Source organism: Dermacentor silvarum, chromosome 1, assembly GCF_013339745.2.
Source record: "Dermacentor silvarum isolate Dsil-2018 chromosome 1, BIME_Dsil_1.4, whole genome shotgun sequence".
Lineage (NCBI taxonomy): Eukaryota > Metazoa > Arthropoda > Arachnida > Ixodida > Ixodidae > Dermacentor > Dermacentor silvarum.
This window is the reverse complement of record NC_051154.1, coordinates 121,501,528-121,526,563: the sequence shown is the minus strand read 5'-3', so window position 1 is coordinate 121,526,563 and position 25,036 is coordinate 121,501,528. Positions and strand designations below refer to the sequence as shown.

At 46.2% G+C, this 25,036-nt stretch overlaps 1 protein-coding gene across 4 annotated transcripts in view; it reads right to left on the bottom strand.

The window, feature by feature from the left end:
- Positions 1 to 1,219: 1,219 nt before the first annotated feature.
- The window catches only part of LOC119435950 (tRNA-specific adenosine deaminase 1-like), a 36,037-nt gene continuing 12,220 nt past the window's right edge, over positions 1,220 to 25,036 (bottom strand). For 3 of the 4 annotated variants that reach the window (XM_049660903.1, XM_049660905.1, XM_049660906.1), the window contains 5 exons: positions 23,556 to 23,786; positions 22,840 to 23,003; positions 22,342 to 22,441; positions 21,921 to 22,014; positions 1,220 to 1,415 (listed from right to left, as the gene is read on the bottom strand). In XM_049660903.1, the coding sequence (XP_049516860.1) occupies positions 1,278 to 1,415; positions 21,921 to 22,014; positions 22,342 to 22,441; positions 22,840 to 23,003; positions 23,556 to 23,786 (727 nt within the window). In that variant the 3' untranslated portion in view covers positions 1,220 to 1,277. The remainder of the gene's footprint in view (positions 1,416 to 21,920; positions 22,015 to 22,341; positions 22,442 to 22,839; positions 23,004 to 23,555; positions 23,787 to 25,036) is intronic. The other variant, XM_049660904.1, reaches the window with a different exon arrangement.

The following is a 25,036-nucleotide window of genomic DNA, read 5'->3' as shown; positions in this document are numbered from 1 at the left end:
GCGCCGAAAAGAGAGAGAGAGAGAGCTCCGTTAAACTCTTTTTCTTTCTAAAAAACGGTAAACTCCGATTAACATCGTCCGATTTTTCAACAAAATAAACATGGAAAATGCAGAACCCTAAGCTATGTGATATTTGCCTGCTGTCGGTATAGAAAGCTTGAGCCATAAGTGAAGCAAGACTCAACTGCAGCGACGATAGTTTTCACGACCGCCACTCGGTGCCGGAGTTGCGAAGTGGATCCCGCCATTCCACGAACAAAACGAACACAACGGTATATTTTTGGTTATGCAGAAGAGGGGGGGGGGGGGGGGGGGGATGACACGAATAATGGCAAATGATCGCTTGGTATGGCCCTCAGATGCCTATCTGACAAAAGGAATAAAACGCGCCGCAGATTCAAAACCACGATTGTTCGGAGTATTTTTGCACGATGTCAGGATTTCTCGGTATTTATCATCACTACGACAGAGGACGTCGCCTCCAGGTAGATGTTGAAAGAGATGTATTAAGTAAAAATTGAGAAATGTTATAAATTCTCCGAGTATATAGTTTAGTCTAAAGGGCAAACTTACCCGTTTTGTAGTCTCGCTCAAAACCAACATTTAGCGCCCCAGGACTACGCGCTCATCGCCATTAGGAAAATTTAGAAATGGTGGCCCCAAGGCGGCTTTGCGAACCCAAAAACCCACCGTTCGCTTGCGTAGCCTTTGTGCTCCTTTTGTATTCCTTTGTATACCTCTGACCCGTCGTGGTGGCTACGGCGCTGCGCTGCTGAGCCCGACGGCGCGGGATCAAATTCCATCCACGGCCGCCGCATTTTGACGGGGGCGAAATGAAGAAAAAAAAAAACGCCCCTGTACCGTGCATCGGGTGCACGTTAAAGAACTCCAGGAGGTCAAAATTATTCCGGAGTCCCCCATTACGACGTGCCTCATAATCATATCGTGGTTTTGGCCCGTAAAACCCTTGAATTAATTTGCACATCTCTTGTATTCTTTTGTGGGCCCGGCCAATAGTGTCCCCTAACTTTGGGTCTCCTATTTCTAAAACGCCCTGTTTGCTCGAACACCGCCTTGCCACTGGGCACGACGGATGACAAGAATGGAAAGTGAAGTGGATCGCTACAAAATACGTCCCCTGGTTCTAGGGACGTTATTAGACGCAGTTGCGCTCGTGTGCATGCGCGCACACGGTTCAGAGTAAGCAGCAGAAAGTTCTTTTTAATAGGATTTTTCCTGCACCGCACATGATCAGCGTCGTCGCACGCCACTGCGGGTCACACATTTTCTGCGATTGTGAAGTTTTGCAAGTCTGGAGATTTGTCAGTCCATCCAGGCAGGCGGGCGTGAAAGTCTACCTTCCTGTTCTGATAGACTTTAGCAGCCTGCTTGAACTGGGCGTAAGTTCGCAGGTCGTCTTCCCTGTAAGAGAAAAGGCACCGGTAAGTTGCGTCACTATCACGACTTCCGCACACGGCTGCGAAAGCGCGTACAAGACGCAGCAGCACAGCCTTTTTGCCTAAGACTAGCGATTTGGGCGAGTTGGTGATGGTTGGTTCATGGGGTGATTTTCAGTTGGTTGGTTCATGGGGTGATTTTCAGCGCGAAGCACCAAAGTGCGGAAAGAGAATAACGAAGGGTTGGCGAAAGAGGGACAAGCACGAGCGCTGGGAGCCTTTTGCTAACCTCTCAGCGTTGCGCTTCGCATACGTCAAACGATGCAAGGAAATTGGTTCTCTCTAGCAGTGTTCGAATGACGAAATGTTAAATTCAAATTAGATACATATATATTCGAGAAAAACGACTTCCGAATATCGAATAGTTTATTTGGTAACAAGAGAGGTTTATTGACATTATTTACATGGCTTCTATGTACATGCATATTTACATGCACGTAATGCCATGCGCATACAGACGTCCGGGCAGGTGCCCCCCCCCCCCCCTCTAAATGTTTGGGTTACTATGCGGGCTCTCCAGGACCAGGCCAAGAGGTTGCCGACCCCCGACCCAACCCCCCACCCCACGAAAAAATTTTCTGGCTGCGCCACCGCCCTCATCGGTCATTACGCGAAGCACACGTGTTCCGAAACTCTCAGTTTACTTCATACCAATCATTCTCATTACGTTCTCCCCAACCCGACTAGGAAGGACCACGAAAACAGGATCTAGAACGAAACCTAGATACACTGATCTAAAACCGCGGACAGGGATTCAGCATTAATAAAGTTGCTGCCCTTCACTGTGCTTGCAGTTGAAAGAGGGGACGTAATACCATAATAAAACGACTCTCTGTATTACACTCAGCAGGCTTTATTTTGAATGAAATAAGTCATCACGACCAAGAACTGACGCAATTAAGGTTAAACGCCGCCGAGCGGGGTCGTAAGAATGAAAGTTTACAACCGAGCAAAATCGCGTTTCAAGTAGTTTTTGGCGTTATTTGGCACCGCAAGCGCAATAACACGTGAGCCCTGGAAACTGAAAGCGTAAGCTGACTGCATATCCCGAATGTCAAGAGAGAGAGAGATAATTTATTTGAAGGAAGGCAGAGAGGTCGGCCTGAGCTAGCATGCTCTAGCCTGCTACTCTGCATGCTGAAACGCCTGCTAGAATCAATGCGCGTGATTCTCTGTGGTCTCCAGACACCGGCCGCTAAAAGCGCCGTGCATGTCCTCGCCGTACTGGAGCAGCTGATCGCTGCTCTTTACATAATTTAATTACCTTGCTTGGCACCTGTGCTGCTCACGCAGGAGAAGCCCATACACAAGCTTCTTCGCGGCGAGTTTTTGTGAACTTTCAATTGTATTCGTGACTCCGTCCATGCTCTGGAAGGTTGATGACACTTTTGAAGGACCTTTTTGGACTTTGTTGATAGCCATGAGGATGCTGAAGTTGCCTTTACCGTTGTACATCCTTCTTCAATGTCATCATCACCCCTCATCCTGCCTTTATGTCCCCGTTCCCCTCTCCCCCCGAATGTCAAGTCTCTCATTTGTCCAAGGAGGACGCGATTCGCTGCGGATGCTGCGGCGTACAGTACGGTGCTTTCTCGCCAGAAAAACGGGAACGGCGGCGACCGGTAAACGGAGCAAGCCGATCACTCGCCGCGTCACGTACGACGGCACTTATCTCCGGATGGCAAGTCCGCCACCGTGTTGACGGGGTGGGGACTTGCCCGAGATAATTATTTATCCTGAGAAGCTGAGATAATTATTATATACAATGTCAACGCCCTCATGTAACCGATGCAAACATCTCGCCTTGACCCTCGACTGCAGTTTTTCTTACCTCGCTATGTCATATGTATTGCTATTTTTTCAAAATTTTCCAAAGTGTTTCCGGAAGAAAAACACATAATTTTTTGTGTGTGTGTTTTGTAAACGAAATCATATTTTCCGGAAGTTTTATGCATCTAGCCTCCCCATGGCCAAAGAAGAAGTATGAGGGCAGGCGCTCCCACAGAGCATGCACAGCTAATATAATGCCTGATAATCAGAGGAAATGCAGTTCAGACAAATACATGTTCCAGAGCGTAAGAAAAATGAGAAGAGGTGCAGAGACAAAAGGGCGACAGAAAAGGCAGAGCACTCCTTTTCAACTGTATTGACTTTGAAAGAAATGACGGCAAGCCACGTGGTTACAGAAAAGACCACACCTATAGGCGCATGCCTACAGAAGAGGGCCAACAACTTCCCACAACTTGACAAACGCCACTATCAATTCCGCAAAGCCCAAGCCGCGTGTCTCTGCACCACTTTTCAGCATGTCTTTGTTTAAATTCCAACTAGCTGAACTCGCTGCCTGAAATTTACCAAATAAGATATCTTGAAATCAGACATGTGTATTTTATTAAAATGTTGTTTAAACTATTTTCTGGATCAAAAAAGAAAAACAATACGTAGAAGACATGCAGAAAAAATGGAGCTCGAGAAACGGAATGTTTAGCCATTCGAAACCATGTATGTACACCCGGCGACAAAATAAGCCGGGACATGAAATCTAAGAAAAAGCTGAATATCTCCACAGCCTGTAGCAGTTAACCAGTAAAACTCTATACAACAATGTTGTTAGCATATTCTAGTCGAAGCCCGAAATGCAAATACGAGGCTGCGTTATGAGGCTGCGGAGATTTCAGCTTTTTCTCCCATTTCATGCCCCGGCTTATTTTTTCGCCGGGTGTACGTTTGGGAATACTGAGTACGGGAGTAATAAGGCATATGGGTTTATATAGCGTTAGGCGTTAAATTGCAAAAAAAAAACTGTACCCCTATATTATTTTTTTTCTTCTAAAAAGCAGGATTACTCGACAACAACAGTTACCAAGACTTCATATCATGGGAAGCCAACAAACAATGACACCAAGGTTGTCCTTGGTGTCATTGTTTGTTGGCTTCTTATGATTAATAAAAATCGGGCCCCTCGGTTCCCTTTCTTCTCGTTTATTACCAAGACTTCGGAATATGTGCAACTCCTTTCCGGAGCGGCCACTCTACCATCGTAGCTAAACAGGAGGCTAGCAGATTGCAGTGCGCCAGGGACAGTGACTCGTCCCTGCGCTTCGAGTCGGGTAGAGCGACCACCCCGGAAATCCGCTACATAGTCCCGGGTTCGATCCCCGCACCAGGGCATTTTTAAATGCGTAAGCATTGTTAAGTGCGCAAGCATTTCTATGCTTACCCAACGAGAAAACCGTCCGTCCGTCACGTAAAGGTACGTACAGCGGTGAGCACTGTTAGGGTGAACACGCGAGCGCGTGGCCGACGGCACTGTCAGCGCCCCGTTAGGGTCATCACTGGAAACATTGCGCATGCGCATCACGTCTTCCGCGAAATAATTGTTCCACCGCGCGCATGACGTCATGAATGCACTTGTTCGTCGTCTGCTAGCCGCATTTTTGTTTTCTAAGCCCATGCATCCTGCATTTTAAGATTTCTTTAAACATCTGTGCTTGAACAGAACAAGACAAAAAAATTGTATATCTATGGGGGCGTGTCTATTCGTTCCCTTCAAAGTTGTTGTGCATGCAACGCCGTATATAAAACAACCAAACATCTTTCGCAGCCGTTCATTCTGTCACCAGATCGTATTATGGCTAGGGTTCCCGATGATGAACGGCGCTCAATTGTCGATCTTTCCCTGAAAGGTTATTCCCAGCGGTATATTGGCGCTTTAGTTAATAGGCCCCTGAAGACTGTGAACAGGATAATTCAAGCCTACAAGTATGAAGGTCGCATTCAGGATGCACCCCGCGCGCCCCGCCCTAAAGCTACCACAGACGATGAAGACGCCCTCATAGTTGCAGCTGCTGTTCGTAACCCTTTCTTGCCAGCCCCAGCAATACGCGAGGACTTGGATTTGGACGTTTCGGACACCACTGTTCGACGTCACCTGCGTACTGTGGGCCTTCGCAGTCGCGTCGCAGCGCAGAAGCCACTACTAACGGCGGCAAACAAGGACGCACGACGGCAGTTCGCTGAGCTGCACGAAGCATGGACATCAGAAGAGTGGGGTCGCGTCATCTTTTCGGATGAGTCGACGTTTTCGACGCGACAAGATCAAAGATTGCGTGTTTGGAGACTACCAGGCACACGGTGAGGCAAACTTCCTGCTTTGAAAAGCAATTGTTTTAGTTAACGTCACAATGCCACGCAGGAACGACCCGGACAATGTGCAAGGTGTTTCTGCCAGTGGGAGATCGAGTGTGAACGTGTGGGGTGCTGTTTCAAGATATGGTTTAGGGCCCCTGCAACGTATACGTGGACACTTATCGTCGGAACAATACTGCAACATTTTGAACAATGTGCTGTTGCCATATGCGAGCAGTTTATTCCCAGACGGTGATTACCTGTTCCAACAGGACCGGTCACCGATACACACGGCGCGGGCTGTCAAGGAGTTCCAGGCGGAGCAGCACATGCAGCTACTGGAATGGCCTCCGAAAGGAGCGGACCTGAATGTGATAGAAAACGTGTGGGGCCGTCTGAAAGCTTCTTTGGCAAGGAAGCCCCTTTATTCCGCGACTTCGGACCAGTTGTGGGCGCAAGTCAGCAACGAGTGGGAAAGGCTGAAAGCCGATCGGGAATATGTTCGATCACTTTACGACTCGTTACCATCCAGAATAGCTGCAGTCGTTGCTGTAAGTGGTCACATGACTCGCTATTAGATTTGCTCATGTTTTTATATTTGTTCTCATGGTCTTGTTTAACTTGAATTGCAAAAGTGCAATTTTCTTGAATAAAAAGTTTAATAATTATCCCTCTTACACTCACTTTTTTCCTTCACGCGCCAATCTTCAATCCAGATGGACCTTGAAATGCAGAAGGTATCAGCTCAGCGAACAAAAAATGCGGCTAGCAGACGACGAACAAGCGTATCGATGACGTGATGCGCGCGGTGGAAAGAGTGTTTCGCAAAGCACATGCTGCGCATGTGCAATGTTTCCAACGATGGCTGTTACGCGGCGCTGATAGTGCCGTCGGCCACGCGCTCGCGTGTTCACCCTAACAGTGCTCACCGCTGTACATACTAGCGACAAAAACGCGTTGCGAAGGTCACACTGACCCGCGTTTTGTGAGACGCGGCAGTCACATAACACCACCTGACGTCCCGTTTCGCCTCGTTCCGTTCCGAGACTTCTCGTGAAAGCACGCGCTCCGTTCTCCGTTGCAGTTGCTTTGTTGTCGGCGTTTCACTGGGAGTCGCTCAAGCTCAGAGAGGTCAGATCTGAGCAGGGGCGTAGCCAGAAATTTTTTTCAGGGGGAGGGGGTCAAGCGTGAGCTTTCCTCTATGTGACGTGATCGATAATAAATATTGATAGTTTCAGCAGACTCTTTACATGTATATCAAAGATATGGGACCTCCCCCGCCCCCTCACGTGCGTGTGTGCTTGTGAAGAAATTAGGTAAAAAGTAATGTAAGCGCAGTAAAATACAGTAAGTACGACAGGTACAGTGGGCGTTTGGAGCAACGGCCTCTCATCGCGCCACTGAATGGACCAGTCTTCGAAAACGCATCATTGAGACGACCCGCCCGATCGGAGAAGACATCGTTAATCGCTAAACTCCCTTAAGCGTAGATGGCATCGCCCTCGTCGGGGCGAAGTGGTTTTTCACAAGTCAAGGACGGCTATACACGTGAAAATGCACGTGTGACCAGGCTATACCTACTCCCGTAGCAATAGCTTGTTCGCTGCGTCTTTGCGCTAGAAAACTTAAATATGTGCAAAAACGCGTAAGGCTTTTTTTTTTTTTTTTTTTTTTTCTCGAAGCTTTCGTCGCCCTGCTCCCTCATACGAGAGGGTTGCATTTCCTGCAGCAAGTGCATGGGCCGCTGTGTCTTCCGCTGTGTGCGAGCGTGCAGCCGTCATTTGCCTTTACGTCAACAGATTCAGAATTGTACAGAATATTTCACTGCACAGCATAGATATGGCATGTGTACGCAGTTTTAAGTAGTACGTGCAACTCATTTCTGCTTCACATATGCCGGCGCGAACAGGAAGCGGCCTCGACCTCACAGAATCTCAACCTGATCGGTGCACTAGTGATGCAGGAATGAACTCCGGTCTTGTTCAGTGCATAGTGCACATAATCAATTTCTCAGGACGCGTGAACTCCGACGAGAACTGTCAGCGCATGCAACAAGAATTTACTTACGCTGTACAGCGCACAGCAGTAATCCATGCTTGTCGGCTGTCTGTTTCGTGCATTCTGTGGCGAGTCGGTGGAATTTCACTGCTGGCATCAACCCCTTCGTGTGTACATTGCTGGTTTGGGATTCAACAACACAACAGCGACTACCAGCCTTCCGTAGGGACGCAATCGCTAACAAGAGACGTTTCACGCGCAGACTATTGCGCGAGCGCGACCCCTGAAGGGAAGTGGCGGAAATGTATACTCGCGAACCTTTCCGCCAGGGGAGAAACGAACGCTTGTGTTTAAGACGAAACTTTACCAGCGGACATGTGTAGTCGGTAAAGTTCTCTTTTCTCGCATCCAGTGTCACCGCCCGAACTCTGTCGAGTGCGTCGCTTCCTCGCAATGCGAAGTCGCCCCCTTGAAATATGCTGCCTGCACGTACTGCTGGGTAGTTCGTGCTCTGTGTTCATCAGCCCCCTTTTATAAGAAAAAGCAAGAAAGTTAAGTGAAATTATTCCGGGATTGAGATTTTTCGAACAGTCTTAGAAACACAGTTCTTAATTGTGTATTGTTGCTGTTTAACATCCCAAAACCACAATATGATTATGAGAGACGCCGTAGTGGAGGGCTCCGGAAATTTAGACCACCTAGGGTCTTTAACGTGCGCCTAAATCTAAGTAAACGGGCCTCGAGCATTTTCGCCCCCATCTAAAATGCGGCCGCCGCATTTGTTGCTTCATTTGTTGCGCATTCTCGCCCAAAACCTCACAGAGTGCCAAAGCCTTGACAAACACCGAGAGACACATGAAAGACACACAAGCGAGAGACACATGAAAAGCGCTCCTGATGTGTTCGTCCGAATGCACTGCACCAACAGCTGCGGCAGTAAAATAAAATGGCCCCACCCTGTTAAAGAGCGCGCAAAACATAACTTTGTTCTTTTACCCTCATCACTTACCAAAAAAAAAAAAATGTTATGTCGTTTATGTGCTGACAAGCTTGTTTCTGTTTATGCATATTGACGAAGCAGGCTGTTCACAAACTGTAGACAAAAGCAGCCGGGAAATGCTTCATTTAGTGAAACGCGCTTTTCCTCGACGCCGCCGCCTCGGGTGCTCGGTCACCTGCGTTTAGTCAAGTGTATTTCACAGCAAAGCAAGAGCGGCGCGCTCCCGCGCTGTAGAAGACGACGCGAAACACCTCCCCTAGGCCCCAGTGCGCCTGCGCCGCTTCGCTGGATGGATGGATGGATGAGGATGAACCCTTTAAACCGGGCGGTGGCATACGCCACCTAGCCATGACTATTAACATATTTTGTACTTTGTGGTGGGTGAAATTTCACCCCTGCCTTGATTTTATCCACCAATCAGATAACCTCTGTTCGGTTATTTCTACCCGCTTAAAGTCTATTTTGCCTTCACTGTCCCTAAACCCCAATGCTTTGAAAAAATCAGCCCGTTGCCTTGCACTGTAGGGTTAAGCCCTTTACAGAAAAGTATGAGGTGTTCAGCCGTTTCCTCTTCTTCTCCACACGCACAGCACAACGTGTCTATACCTTGGTACTTGACTCGGTACATCTTAGTCCGCAATACTCCCGTCCTGGCTTCAAACAACAAAGAGCTTCCCCTAGAATTATCGTAGATATTTTCTTTGGCAATTTCTTGCTTGAAAGTTCGGTATGTTCCCAGTGCTGATTTCGTCTGCATCCCCGTTTTCCACAGACCCCTCTCTGTTTCCTTAACCTTTTTCTTAACCGTTTTTTCCTGGTTTGCACCCCTCCTGCAGTCCAAATATTTGATTGACAGTTTTCTGGTCAGCTTCCTCCATTTTGTATCAACATTCCTCATGTACAAATAACTGAAAACTCTCCTTGCCCACCGCTTTTCTGCCATTTCTCTCAATCGCTCCTCAAATTCTATCTTGCTGCTGGCTTCTCTGCCCTCGAATGACGTCCATCCCATGTCACCCTGTACCCCCTGATTTGGTGTATTTCCGTGTGCTCCCAGAGCCAGTCTACCTACCCCTCGCTGCTTAACTTCCAACCTTGCTCGAACCTCTGATCTCATGCACAGGACCGCATTGCCGAAAGTCAAACTAGGGACCATCACCCCTTTCCAAATCCCTCTCACCACTTCGTACCTATTGTAATTACACAGTGCCCTATTTTTCATCACAGCTGCATTTCTGCTACCTTTAGCCGTCACATATTTTTCATGTTCCGTTAGGTACTCAGCCCCATTGTTTATCCACACTCGCTTCGATGCGCGGCCGCGCCGGACGGACTGGAGCCCCGCAGTGCGCGGCCACGCTGAGCCGCGTTCACCCTAGGAGTGGACGACCCTGTACCTTAAGACGATCGCTTTCAAGAGAGAGCCCACAGCAGCGAGCGACTTTACCTTCGTGCTGCCTGTCGCTTCAACGCGAACGAAGCGGCGAAAACACAGCGCTCAGGGAGACGCGCCGCACTCTGCCCGTTTCGCAGATCGCTTTCCAGATACGAACCCGCGAGTCTCTTCAACGCTAAAGTAAGCGGGGAGAACCCGGCGCCCTAAGCTGTCAGCATCGCAGATCGCTTTCAAGACACGGTCCGCGCAGCCGTGCCATATGCAGCCGCCGGCGGAGTACGTTTGGTCGCGGTTCATAATGATTCGACGCGGATGGATAATGCGCTAAAGAGCGATAACGGCTTATAGTGATCGGAACGTCATCAGCGCACCTGGCGCCACCACCTGCAGTACTTTGCGTTTTCAATGCACCTTGCGCCGCCGTGCGCATCAGTTCGTGTCGCCGCAGCGCTGTCGTTTGTACCGGCCGGATCAAGTTTCATATCACCGATGACGACACCGGGCTGCGTGGAGATCAGCAAGTGGCACAATGCTTACGCATACTTAGCCAACTCCCAGAAGAGTTTCTGTGTGATTTATTTTTCTGTAAAAAACCCACGCGGGTTTGAAGCTTCATGCTACTATCGGGTGGATGACCCCCTTTCATCAGACAATCGCAGCAGCCACGCGGTTTCCTTCTAGCCCTAACGCTCGCTCTGCCGTGGGGCGATGGAAATTGTGTCACGGCATTTGTTTGGAAATATCTAGTTCGAATGCATCCAACACTTGATTAAATTCTGGAGTTTTACGTACCAAAACCACAATTTGATTATGAGGCACGCTATAGTTAGGGGCTCCGGATTAATTTTGACCACCTGGAGTTCTTTAACGTGCCTCCAATGCACTACTACGGTACACGGGCGTCTTTGCATTTCGCCCCCATCGAAATGCGGCCGCCGCGGCCGCGACGTCATCACGCGATCTTGTGCTTGATTGAGTCGTCAGTTCCCCTTGCGCCCGGTCGCAAGATACGCATTTGGTGCCGCAGCTAAATGTCGCCTCCCCTCCCTCCAGTCCCCCCACGGCCTTTCGCGCGACGGAAGAAGTGGCGTTCGCTCCCCGTGAAATCGCGCGTCCCTCGCGCGCTTTCACTCGCACATACAGCATACGGCCAATGAGAGTTTTTTTTCTACACGCGGTCACGACCATCGGAGACTGGGCCCTTAACAGCTCCGCTGTAAAACTTAAATTCTGGGGTTTTACGTGCCAAAACCACGATTTTATTAATGAGGCACGCCGTAGTGTGGGACTCCGGGGTAATTTTGACCACCAGGGATTCTTTAACGTGCACGGGCGTTTCTGCATTTCACCCCCATCGGAATGCGGCCGCCGTGGCCGGTATTCGAACCCACGCCCTCGGGCTTAGTATAGCCATAGTCCCTTAATAGCTTCCCTTAATAGCTTTTTCTGGTCACGAAACTCCCGCCTCAGTTTGATATAGAGCCAGCGACTGCCGCTAAGGGGCGCCATAGTAAAAGAAAGGCCAAAGAGAAAGGAGGTTAAGGCGCCCATAGAGAAACGTCAGGAAGCATCCAGGGAACACAGATAGTCAAAGCAGAAGGGTGAACCAGAGGCTGATGTAGACAGAAAATGGGATAACTTCTTAAACTGTAGAAGGGAAGCATCCCATTTGATCAATGAGAAGATTAGAAGAAAGGGGACCCAATGGTTGTCAGAAGTAAACAAAAAGGATAGAAAAGCAGCGAAGAAATTTTGGAAACATTTGAACTAGAGCAGGAGGTTTATAGTTACAGCTCAAGGTGTTCGGTTAGAAGGATATGAGGCAATGGAACATATAAGAACAGTGATGACAGAAAAATTTAAAGAAAGAAACGTAGCATGTGCTCAATCTGGTGAGGATAGACTGGTTAGTGCAGTGGCTCCACTTGAACAAAGCGAGTGGGAAAGGGTAGAGAAGAGGGTTCCTAGTAGCACGTCGACAGGTCCTGATGGCATCCCAATTATGTTAATAAAGACATTGGGCCCAAAATCTAAGAAAACATTAAGAGAGGCAGTGAGCAAAACGATAATGGAAGGTAAAGCCCCCGACGGGTGGAGACTGAGCAGGATGAGCGTGATATACAAGGGAAGGGGAGACAAAGCCGACATAAACAACTACCGTCCCATAACAGTGACGTCAGTGGTTTACAGGGTGGTGATGCAGATTATAAAGGACAGACTGCAGGCATGGGTGGAGGGTGAGGAGGTGCTGGGGGAACTACAAAATGGGTTCCGGAAACAAAGAAGGTTAGAAGATAATCTGTTCTCATTGACGCAGTGTATTGAAATAGCAGAAAAGGAACACAGGCCCCTGGGATGGACTTCTTTTGAGGGCAGGGAAGCTAGTAGCAAGATAGAATTTGAGGAGTGATTGAGAAAAAGGGCAGAAAAGCGGTGGGCAAGGAGAGTTTTCAGTTATATGTACATGAGGAATGTTGACAGAAAATGGAGGAAGCGGACCAGAAAATTGTCAATAAAATATTTGGACTGCAGGAGGGTGCAAACCAGGAAACAGCGGTTAAGAAAAAGGTTAAAGAAACAGAGAGGGGTCTATAGAAAGCAGGGATGCAGACGAAATCAGCACTGGAAACATACAGAAGTTTCAAGCACGAAATTGCCAAAGAAAATATCGATGATAATTCTAGGGGAAGCTCTTTGTTGTTTGAAGCCAGGATGGGAGTATTGCGGACTAAGATGTACCAAGTCAAGTACCAAGGTATAGACACGTTGTGCGGTGCATGTGGAGAGGAAGAGGATACGGCTGAACACCTCATACTTTCCTGTAAAGGGCTTAACCCTACAGTGCAAAATAACAGGGCTGATTTTTTCAAAGCATTGGGGTTTAGGGACAGTAGATGCAAAATAGACTTTAAGCGGGTAGAAATAACCAAACGGAGGTTATCCGATTGGTGGCTAAAATCAAGGCAGGGGTGAAATTTCACCCACCACAAAGTACAAAATATGTTAATAGTCATGGCTAGGTGGCGTGTGCCACCGCCCGATTTAAAGGGTTCAGCCTCATCCATCCATCCATCCATCCATCCATCCATCCATCCATCCATCCATCCATCCATCCGTCCATCCATCCACCTAGCCGAGCAGCCGCCGCGGTGTTGTTTCTACTCTGGCCGCGTTGCGGCCGAAAGCCCAGCTTCTTTTCGATTTTATTTACATTCTATTTTGACGTAGCAGTTATAGTATCCAAACTTGAACATCGGAGAGCGTTTTCTAACCGAAATAAAGGCGCGTACAAAAAGTAAACAATCTCAAAGTCAGCTGGCAGCTCCGTGTGTCAGTAGACGACGCGCATAGAATTCTTCTTACTGAGAAATCTGTCATTAGTTGGCCCAACCGGCTTCGATTAAAAACTTTTAAGCGACTTTTATGCGCTGTACAAAGAATAAGACATTAGCGGCGTGACGTTGCCAGTAAACGACAACCTGAGCTCAAGGTCGTGTGCATTACTGAATTCCGATTGCACTCGAGCCATTCAGGCGATGGTGACAGATTATAATCGCACATAACATAAAATGGTCTATGACATCAGAATTAGTTTGGAACAGGTACATCGGCAGATCATAGCCGTGAATGAAACGCTTGCTTGAAGGGAAGTATTGTCATTTTCATGCATCGCAAGCTTTAATAGTTTTCGTGCGTAATATTCCAAATGTGCGACAAAGTTAACAAACACGATTTTCATTGTCAATATACCCTATGCAAACACAAACGGATTATTATGCCCGACTGACTCAGCACTGCGCTTATTAATCTCTAACTCGCACAAGCAGAGTGATGAGGATCGACGGCCCGTTGCACTCAGTACCATACCTCCTTGGCGAACTGCGACGTATAATAGTATTTGAATCGCGAGCTTTCTTTGAAGCAAATGTAGCCATTCTAACTCGCGAAAATTCTCATGAGAAATAACATTTAACTTTCGCTTTCACTCAGCACTGCTGTAGTGTAGAGCTCAAAAACGATCTCAAAGTTGTATTGACACAGAAAACTAACGTCTTGTTTTTTCCTGTTTCACTAAGTTCCACTTATCACGGCTGGAAGCCTACTTTGCTACAGGAAACAAAATTACTTCTGTGGCATGGCCCTTTTGTAAGCCACGCAGCGCTGAGGTAGCAACCTTAAGCAAATGTTAGAATTGTGAATAGCTGTTGATATCAGCCTGCGAAATCCATGGGCAAGAACTCAAACTAAGTGGTTATGCAAATAATTTGCCGTCTATAAATATCAACACACAGACAGTGCAATCATGGTTACAGGTCATATATATTTTATTGTTTAAACCAGAACAAAGTGTTTTTATATGTGCTTATGTTCTCATGGAGGTACTAATAGGCACCGATTTTATTTGCAATATATAAATGAAACAAATCTTGTAAACAGAACAGGCTACTGAGAATCGCACGCACATGCACACACGCGCACACACACACAAACAGGCCGTCGAAAACACGAGGAATGGCAGTAGGCCTGAGGCGCGGTTTGTCCCTCGGCAACAATACGGCGTCACCGTTTATCGTGAAATCGTCCGCACGGAGATGGATGATGGATCAAAGTGCTTCGCGCACACATGCACATGCTTGGACTCGAAGCGAAAATTGTCCGTTTCTTGCCGTGGTATGGCTCGCTTCCAATTCTCGAAGTGCTCACGAACTCTCAGCATGCAAAATAACAATAACTTTTCGGTAGTGCCTTTGTAGCCAGAATGGCCCCCCGGCACACATTTGGCACGTTCAGGAGAACGTGCCACTTCAATTATAGAATGCCAGAATTCGGATCTTGCCTAAAAATCAATCACAAATATAAAGTACACGACCAAACTTTCAGCCCACGCCAGCTGCATCTGCAGTTTCTCCGGGTTGAACACGAAGAAAGGTGGCCTCTCATAGAGTTACTGTATAGGCGCCCTTTAGGGAGCCAGAGTTGCCCCACTGTTTTCTGCGCGCCGCTCGCTCCGCCTCCAGTGATTCCAGTGCCGCTATTCGCCGAGCGCCATCACGTGGTCAAAAGTGGGAAGTTCCGCTGCACTGCGGAGGAGCCAACACTTCGCAGGCGACGCCAACACTTCGCAGGTTCCGGCAGGCCAAGCGCACTTGACATCAGCACTGTTATTATTCTTGCTGCTGTTTCTTCGATGCTGCTGGTCGCGAGACGTGTGATCGCAAGTGTATTCTCGGGTGAATTGTAGAATCAGTGTCATACAACACACCCACGGCTCTTTCAGTATGACAGGGTGTTGCGTGCCGAACTGTCGCAACCGCACTGAAAATAGTAAGGCATGTTTCGCAGTGCCACGAGCGAAATCTGCTATACGCCGCTGACTCCAGCTGCTGCTGCCTATAGGCACCGGGCGGCCGTTGTAAGGCGCCAGCGGCGCGCCGGCGATATGTTGGCGAACAGCGCCGCGAACGGCAGCTGTCAGAGCACTGGCATGTGAAGCAGACGACGGGACGAAGGCGCTCGGTGCTTCCAGTGATTTGGCACTGCGGGTTTTAAGGGCTGACGCACCGGAAAACGCACTTTCGTGTGTCTGATTTTGAGAAAGGTCGTCACTTGTACGAGGCAGATCACATTCGTGCCATGAAGTAGCATATAAAGCAGAAAACGAGCGCAAATTGCGATGCAAATGCACCACGCGAGCGGAGCTCACCGCGGCAAGCTAAGACGTAGAACTCCAGCAGTTATATTCCATATTCCAGATGTTACTTTGCTGTGCGCGTTAACATTCTCGCGTATTTAATCATGTAAATAGACGAAGAACACAGAAATTATGGACAGAAAGAAAAGGAGACATACGTCTTCCTTATTCTGTTTCTTGAGCTGCTTCGCCGATCGCACATGTGTCAGTCGTTCTCTGTCCGTTGTAGTTCTTTTATCTTTGCAATGCTTCCCCATTCTTAATTGCTTATAAACTAGCCCAATCTTCAGTCACGGCCCATTTTATATAGCTTAGCGCGAAGGGAGCCGTCGGTGGCGGCGAGTGTGAACACACCACTGCGTTGGCGTTCGCCGTCGATGGACAGCACAGTCATGTGCCGAACTCAACCAGAGTTGGGAATTGCTAGGAAGGAAAATGTACATTAAAAGGAAGACTGATACACTGATAAGACGGCAAAATGACTACAAATGTGAGTGTTCGCCTTCGGTGCCCAAGCTCCGGAGCCGTTACACTGCGGAGGCGAAAACAGGCAAGTGGGACACGAAGCTCTTGCGTATGAACGATTCTTTTATTAACGTTAGAACAACTAGACCATAGCAAATCAGCGTCGGAAACGTACAGTGCCCAGCGATTGAAGTGCTGGCAGCGCGCGGCTGCCGCCGTTTTTTTTTGTTTTTTTTTGCGCCACAGGTGAGCGCCGTCGGACCAAATACAGTCATAATGCGTTACGAAGGTTCTCGCTTTCACTCTACACCACAATGTATCAGTTTGGCGTCCGCAGCGCTTACAGTCAGTGCAAAAAGCGCTGGCGACCATGCAATTCGAGTATCGCGTTTCAATTGCTGAGCACTGTACGCGCTAGCTGTTGCCTACAGACCGCAGATATACAGACTTTCTGCCTGAAAAACGCGATGCCGCGATGAACAACGATTAAATTGAATGGCCTAACCAGCTTCAGTCATGTTTCAGTAACTGTTGGTGCACCCAAAAACGCAACATGTTTGATCAGACTTGGTTTCACGGCAGCACCTGCTGCGCGCGGCCCGGCCGCCACATGCCATTACATTCACGGCGCAGCCGCATGAAGGCGCCACCGGTCCAAATTCATCCCGCGCCCGGTGCCTATGGGCCACGACAGGCAGACTCCCAAAAGACATTATAGTACATGCGATGTAACTGTCATTCGCTCCATAAGAATGTCGTTCTTGTATTCATATGGATATTACCACCTGTATCAAGGCTCAATCTGTGCGCGTCTAGGACAAGTGTTTTTTTTTTTTCATGTTTGTACCATTTCCCCATTCGGGTGAAGTGCGAAAATTGCTTTGTTTTCTGCCACGGGACTGGAAGTTTATTAAAATAATTACAGGGTGACGGTAACAGTTAGCAACGTTGTATTATCAAGTGTTGCCGTTTGGCCGGTCTCGTTCACTTCTCATCGTGATAGGGATGGTTATCGCTTCATTGCTTGTCAACTGTTAGTTGGCTTTTGAACAATGCAATTCCTTAGTCTGCTTTTGTTTTTGTTCAATTGACGTCGCTGCATTGGGAACCAGAAATTGCAATAAAATGCACTTTATTGCCTGGCTCGTTGGCAATTTCCAATAGCGGCATAGCATTAAGAAAAATTGGTGGTCATTCTAATTCGCATTATCAGCTTGAATCTGAGCATTTGTATAAAATTCTTAGAAACCACCTGTACTGTGACATTTAACTTTGCATTGGAACATGGCTATGGCATCGTTTCAGCAAACCAGCTATTCGCATGCTCATGTCAAAACGATATAGAGATTGTAGTGTGTTCAACAAGCAAAAAATAAAAGCATGGTTTGTTTTTATCTAACCACGGCACTGCAGAAGTTGCAGAATTTACTGTACCCAGAAGAACTTTACGCGTACAATAAATATGTAATACATGCAGCCTTAGTCAGCGCGTGTGTCGGCTAGATGAGACCCATAACACATATAAATTTGTCCGTGACGTGCAAAACGCGACAAGGATGCTCTACTGGAATGATTAAAATCAGCATAGTGGTGCAGCGTAATGCAAAGAATTTCAGACTGCATTGATGCGAGCAATTTACGAATTGCTCACGTCATTCTCCTGAATTCAGCTTTTATACCTTGAACACAAGGAATGTTGGACGCGACAGCGCTGTTGAATCACGCATTCAAATTTTCAGCTGTCGCGGACCGTGATCGCATGCATGCACGCCTATTTGTAATACTGGTGTCACACGGCCACTTTCGATCGCTATCGAGCCCGATCTGGGTGAAAATACTCGACTGTGATTGGCTTCCATCCACATTCAGCACAAAGGAGCCAATCGTGACTGAGAAATTTTATCTCGATCTGGCTCGATTGCGATAGAAAGTGTGAAGATGGGAAGTGCGACTATAAGAATTATAGCACCGGTGTGCATGTTTCGTCACACGCTGTATTTTAAGCAATGATGACATACGAAGGCACGTAAGCATAAAATCCAGGCTCATAAAAGTGAGGTGAGCAATCGAGTTTTACTCGCAACATGATAAAGAATATAAAGAAAGCAAAAAAAAAGCTTTACTGGCAGTGCCGCGCGAGCGTGGCTCCTACGCGTACGGAGAGTGGCTTTCCCGCACAACTTTGGAACCCAAGATGGCGTACCTTGGCGCAACTCTGGCTCCCTAAAGGGAACCTATACAGTGACTCTAGCCTCTCAGCTGTGGTGGCGCCGCAGCGCGGCGGCTTCATGCGACATATCAAGCTCTCCCATAGAGAATGCTTAACAAAAATCAATAATTAAGTATTAAATTATCTACTTTACGGTACATGTATTATTATAATTTACGAATTGTGCATGGCTATGAGGATTACACCAGTTTCGAGATATGCGCCGAAGTTGCAGTAAAAATCGAGCTCGAAATCGAGAAACGAAATTGAACTGATGGGCGACGCCGGAATATGATTAGGGTGGCTAGGGTGGCTATTAGAGTGGCTAGCCACCCTAATATGATGCATCCAATGCCGCCAGAGCAAAACATGACGATCACTTCACGCCTCCAGCAGCAGGAAACGGCGGTGCTCTTGGGTTATCGCCTATTAGAAGCGTGCAGTACGCTTCCAACAGCACTATGCCACACGCGCTGTGAAATTACCAGATAGGTGAACATTCTTATCGCAAGAGGGTTGGCGGCGATAGTTGTGAATGCGACGTGCTACGACCCGCGAGGTGATTCGCTGGTACCGGAAGAGGAAACTGAAAGCGTGCCGTGCCAGCATTTTCGCGTGACACGAGCAGGCAAGTACTGTGGGGAAGCTGCCATGACGGGCGCCTACTGCTCTCGATTGCGCGCCTCTGGCGCCTTTTCTTGTTCACATGCAATCTAGCAGCCGGAAAACGTATCATGCGATCGCAGTATGGTGGTGATGTACAGAAGGTTGGTATTGAAAGTTCGTGTTTTCCGAGAACGTATTAACCTGTAAAAAATAAACGTAACTGTACTAGGCCATTTCTTGTGTTCTCGATCGCGAACGTTTGCGCAGGGAAATCGTACAAAACGGGATCGGGATCGTATGAACGAGGTTCTACAACCGAGTGTCTCAGCGACGACAATCTCTAATTATTAAAAATATGGAGAATTTGAAACTCAATAATAACTTTTACAAAACAGGATTCGCAACTACGGCGAACAAAAAAGAAAACTCCCTGTCGGATAATTAAGCAGCCTAAATAACTAATATTTGCTAATTAACTTTTAATTATCAATTAAGGCCAATTCCAGTTGGACATTTGCTGCTAATGGCGAGCTCATAACAAATTTTAAAATGGACCAAAAGCTTATTTAAAGCATGCTGGCCACGAAGAGTTCCTACTCATTTTCAGGGCCAAACCGAAACCAAACGCATAAAGAGCACGAATAACCACATCTCCAGGGTGCCGCATTACTACGCAGGCATATCAGTAATACACTCATGAGCGCTTATAATTGGTGAACGTCAAATAGTTCACTAGTGGCGGGAGACCTATATACTATAATTGCTGAAATGAAGCACTTTCTAGCTGGGCAGTCACTTTTGACCACTCTGGTATGTGAACTGAAGTAGGTGCAAAAGAAATCACGCATTGCACCCGACATATTGCTTCCGAGCTGTTTTATTTATTTAATAATAAATAAAACACCTCCCACAATGTGTTTCATGTATAAAACATTGATATACAATAAAACACTTTTCCACGATGCGATTTTTTTTTAAATTTTTTTGTACTACTTGCGGCCTGAACAGCATGTGCACCGTCCTGTATTTCTTTTTCATTATATTTTTCATGCAGCTCGGGAGCACAGAGTTTTTGTACAAAACAAATTGATGCTGTTTTCCTGTAATTATTCTTATGTTATGCAAATGAACACAAACTGTTTCAAATCGGTTTGAACCATTATTTTTTTGCTCCACAGTTGAACCAGAACTGAACCATTTTTGCTGAACTGAAACGAAAACCGGAATGAAAAAAGTTCCGATTCGACACTCTGATTCTAGACATATCATGTTTTCCTAATGCTTCTGAAACGTATATATACAACCAAGTTTTGTGTATTAGGCACCAAAATGTGAAATTCTGAAGACTATATATGTTATCTGAACTCCACACAGCTCCAAGAAGCTGTGAATGTCATCATGTTTAGTCACTTTAGTGCAACAACAGTACAGTACAGTTCACCCAATGTTTTTAGACTTCTTCATGCAGCACAAGTGCTATCACCTCTCTCCACCCCATCGCACACACTTCAGAACATGTGGCCACTCTCCTCCTCCCTCACTGTGTGTGCCTTGAACAGGTGGGCATTCTAAGCACTTGGTGGTGTGATCTATATAAACCAGGTCTTGCAATAGCATTACTCTCACTTTAGCAAGGTGGACAGCTGGACAAATAGGTAAAGATTTATTTTGCTTGCAGTGCAAAAAGGGTATGTCTGCCAACTGTATGTCAAATGGCTGCAAACCTATCTGTGAGTGCACATGTGTGATAATGAGACACAGGGATCAGAATACACGTGAGATTGTGGAGGTGTTCTATATCAGATAAAATATTTATGTATAACCTCTAATTCTTTTTTACGTATAACCTCTAATTATTTTTTGGCATGTGAGAGTGGTTTCTTTGTAAAGAGTTCTAAATTAGTGTATATATGTGCAGGTTGGCTTATTTGTATTTATTGTTTGTTCTCAATAAAATTTTCAGTAGTTAGCCTACTTTCAGTTTTCATTAGTTGTCTTGCGGGCTTCTCTACTTATGTTTACGTCCCCCCCCCCCCCCCCTTTCTGCACTGTACGCAAAATGAACCTCTCCCTGTGTACTAGTAAAATGGCAAATGCTTATAAGATCTTGCCTACCAAAGAGATTCAGGGCCCTCAACAGCACAGGGCTGCTGCTGCATGTCTGCTGCTGCAAGCTAACATGTCCCTTAAAGAATGTGAACATATAGCTACAGCTTGTTGGGCCTGGTATGCTGCCATATCACAACAGCAGAAGACAGAACATGTCACATCACCACTTTACAAGAGTGATATGCAGCCAGCACCACGACAAAATGGTGAGCCCATCACACCGCTGCTGAACGAGTGTGGCAGGCGGGAAACCAAGCCTGTACAAGAAAAGTATGCTGCATGGAAGTGTCAGGGGAGCTCTACACTGAGGGACCAGTGACATAGCATAGACAGGCACTTCTCAGTGTTCCTGGAGGACTTTTTCAGCTAACACTGTGATGTGTGTGATGACTGTCTGTGGTTCTCTGCTGCCACAGACAGTTTCATATGTGAGTCGCACAGGAACCGGGTGCATGCATAGGACTGCATATTTTCTACCTAATTGGATCTTGTGGCTGAACCAACAAAGCATGCATCGCACAAACTTTTAAATCTCAGATATATCTGCGAAATGGGCAACCGTGTCTAAACAAATGTACTTTTACTTCATTGTTATCTGAAGCAAGAAACTTACTGTTGCATATATGCAACATTAGGCAACAGTGTACCTGAGGAAAACTTCGAGCTGTAACAAAGGAAAAACATCTGGGGCTGCACACCTTGTGGTCTCATAACTAAATAGTTTTTCACAATAGTGCAGTCATTTCCTTCTGTGTGGTTCTTTAAGGTGCAGTTAGCACACTTCAAGGTTTACTTAGTATGCTTAAGCTGCAACAGTTTTCCTGTTCCAGCTTATGAGTGCCCCAAAGCACAGCAATCAGAACTTGCCTGAGAATCTTGGGCAGCCTGTCTGGTGAGATTTCATGCATCAGCTTGTGGAACAGCCCAAACAGTTCTCTTCTACAAACTGGCAGCCTGTATAATGAACATACAGGATGAATGCTTAGGAGTAAATGCGGATGTGGCTGAACTTTCAAAGTTTCACTTTGCAGCTTCTTTCATTCCCTCATAAATTGCACTCCCCATGATCACACACCATATTTTTTCTCCACGCACGCAAACAGCATGCATAGAAAGAGTGGAGAAAAAGTGGAGAAAATACTGTAATTTGAAACTGCATCTAGAGAAGGCACAGTTAATATACATACAAAAACCAAAGCAGCATCTAAAGGTATCAAACAATTATTGCTTAGGCTGCTTTTATTGCTCGGAATGCAGAATGATGAGTATCAGGTCCTGTACCTAGCCACTGGTTTGCAGAGGTTCTTGCGAGTAATTCCTTGCTTGTAGCCATTCACTCCTACATAAACCGCCTTGTCTGATCCCAGCCACCATATGATACCTGAAAAACACAACCACGTGACACCCAGTTACAGAAATACTACATATTGTGACAATAAAAGCAAATTTATAGTCACAAGTTATATTCTCTAACATTTACAGACTTTGTACAACATCATTTGAAATTACTGTAATCAACTATAATTTTTCATGCTTGTTCACAGAAGAGGGTCACAGGCACAATTTGTTTTTGCAATGATTAAGCATTATCAATTGTACAGGCCAAGCAAAGTGACCTTGAGATAATGAAATATGCAACAAAAAGGTGTTATAATAGGTATATTTTGAAAAAAAGCTGCTAAAAGGTGCAAACTCTACTAAATAAGCTGATGGCATGAATCACAAACATTTTGACGTAAAAGAGAAAATAGTGAGATCTCCCAATGAACAGAAACTCACTTGAAGCACATGGCACAGCAGAATCAGCGTTGTTTTCAACAGCTTTAAGGCGGGAATGGCCAAACATTTTCGTGCTGTAGTGAAACTCAATGGGTGGAACATCGTCTGAAACTGAGAGCCTCTCATGAAGTGCTCGCCTCATGGCATCTTCGCTGTATGGACACCTAAAGGAAAACATCCAAGTGCAGCCTATCACAAACAAAGAGAGCTGACACAATAACGCTGAAAAGCATGCTTCTGAATTTGGTAAAAACAACTACCACAGTTAACTAAAACTCCTCTCCGACCTAGTTGGCGCATACTAGACAGTAGGAATCGCTGCACAAAAGGCACAGCACAAGCGCATGACAATGTGTACTTTAATATTTGCAGTAGTAAATGGCAGTGATTAAATTTAGTTGACAGACTGTACTTGTCCTGTTTGTACAGGACAAGTATCTTTTGTCTTGTGTCTTTAAAACAATAACTCCTAAACTATAAAATAAAGTAAGATGATTGAAGTTTCAATGCTGAGGTCCAAAAGACCATGTTATGCTGAATTACGCACATGTAAAAATGTTAGTTGAAAAAATGAAGCTGCAGGTTTCTTTGAAAGGCTTGCTTTTCAAGTTTGAAAACATTGCACAGCCTAAAATTGTCACTAAACGAAACTAGAACTCTTTTCCAAATAAATATAGCAGAGCAAAGCGAAAAGAGCCTATTAAGAGCTTCCGCACCCTGCAACAATCACCGAGGACAAACGCAGTGGTTCTTTGCCTGCAAAAAAATGAGAGAGCAGTGCGCCCTCAAGGCCACAGCTGTGCCATTTGGCCATTTTATCACTACATGACATGGAGAGAGATGTAGCGCCCCTGCCGGGCTTGGTCCGGGCCACACCCAGTTGGTGGTAGTCTGCACCAGGCAGCTTCTTGTCCTGGGCTGTACCTGGCACACACTTCGCACCAGTCCTGCACAGACAAGCAACTCTTCTACCTAAGACATGCAAATGTGGGTACAAGTTATGCACCGGTACAGTTGCACATGCCACCCTTGCATCAGCTTACCAATCTCATGATGCAAACTTCCTAGTATTATCTGGGAACATTTTTCCCCTAAATCAACATGGCTTCTGGAAATTATGCCAAACGCAGTAGTTTCTCATGACAGTATTCATTTAAACATTGTCTGCAATATTCCAACTGATGCCCTATTTTTAGACTAGGAAATGGCATTTGACACAATACTATGCCCTTGTCTCGTGCTAAAATTGTCCATACCTAAACGTTTACCCTCATGCTTTCAGTTGAATTTAGTGTTTCCTAACTTATAGTAAGCAGTTTGTATGCACTAACTACTCATCCATACTTTCCTGCGTTCTGTCTGGTGTGCTCCAAAGCAGTGTCCTGTCCTCTAGCCCCTCCCATTTTTAATATATATTTAGCATTTGTGTGCCACACAGCTCATTTCCCTGAATTCTGGTAAAACTACATATTTCTTTTAAAGCATTATCCTGGCAGACTGACGTAACCGATGTCATCGATTCGGTAAACAATGTCCTTGGATATTTGCACTGTAACTTCTTAACAGCACTGTCATCTGTAAAATTACTTACCTATAAAGCTCCCATACAGCCAAAACTTGAATATGCATGCACTATATTTTGCCCATGTCATTTAGTCTAACCTCACTAAATGCCTCAAATCCATTGAGAAAAAGGCTGCTATATTTACTCTATTGGACTAGTACTTGTATCACACTAGAATCTCCTCTTTAAAATCCAAGCTCCAGCTCCCTCTTTTAACCTCTCATTGAATTTCACATTATTGTTGGTATCATCTGTTTTTTCATTCCTTACTGAATGAGAGCCAGCTTATTCAATAGGCACGTCATCCACAAAGCACAGGCCATCTGAACTATGAACACAGTGACCTTGCCACAATCCTGCACCCCAACAATCACAGAATTGTTTTTCCTGCTATCTGCATGACTGGAATGGACTTTCTCAGCCACACTGCACTAATCAATGATCCATAGAGCTTCATATTTCCCTTTGAAGATGCTGACTCATCCCTGCAACATCCACTTAACCATCGACCGTTAGTGCCCTGTGTGACACCAGAATAACAAATGGCTATATATGAATGTTTGTACTTAGGAATAGAAAATAGCTGGGCTATTAGGTGCAACATTTGGGTAAAGTTAAGTGCTAAGATCCAGG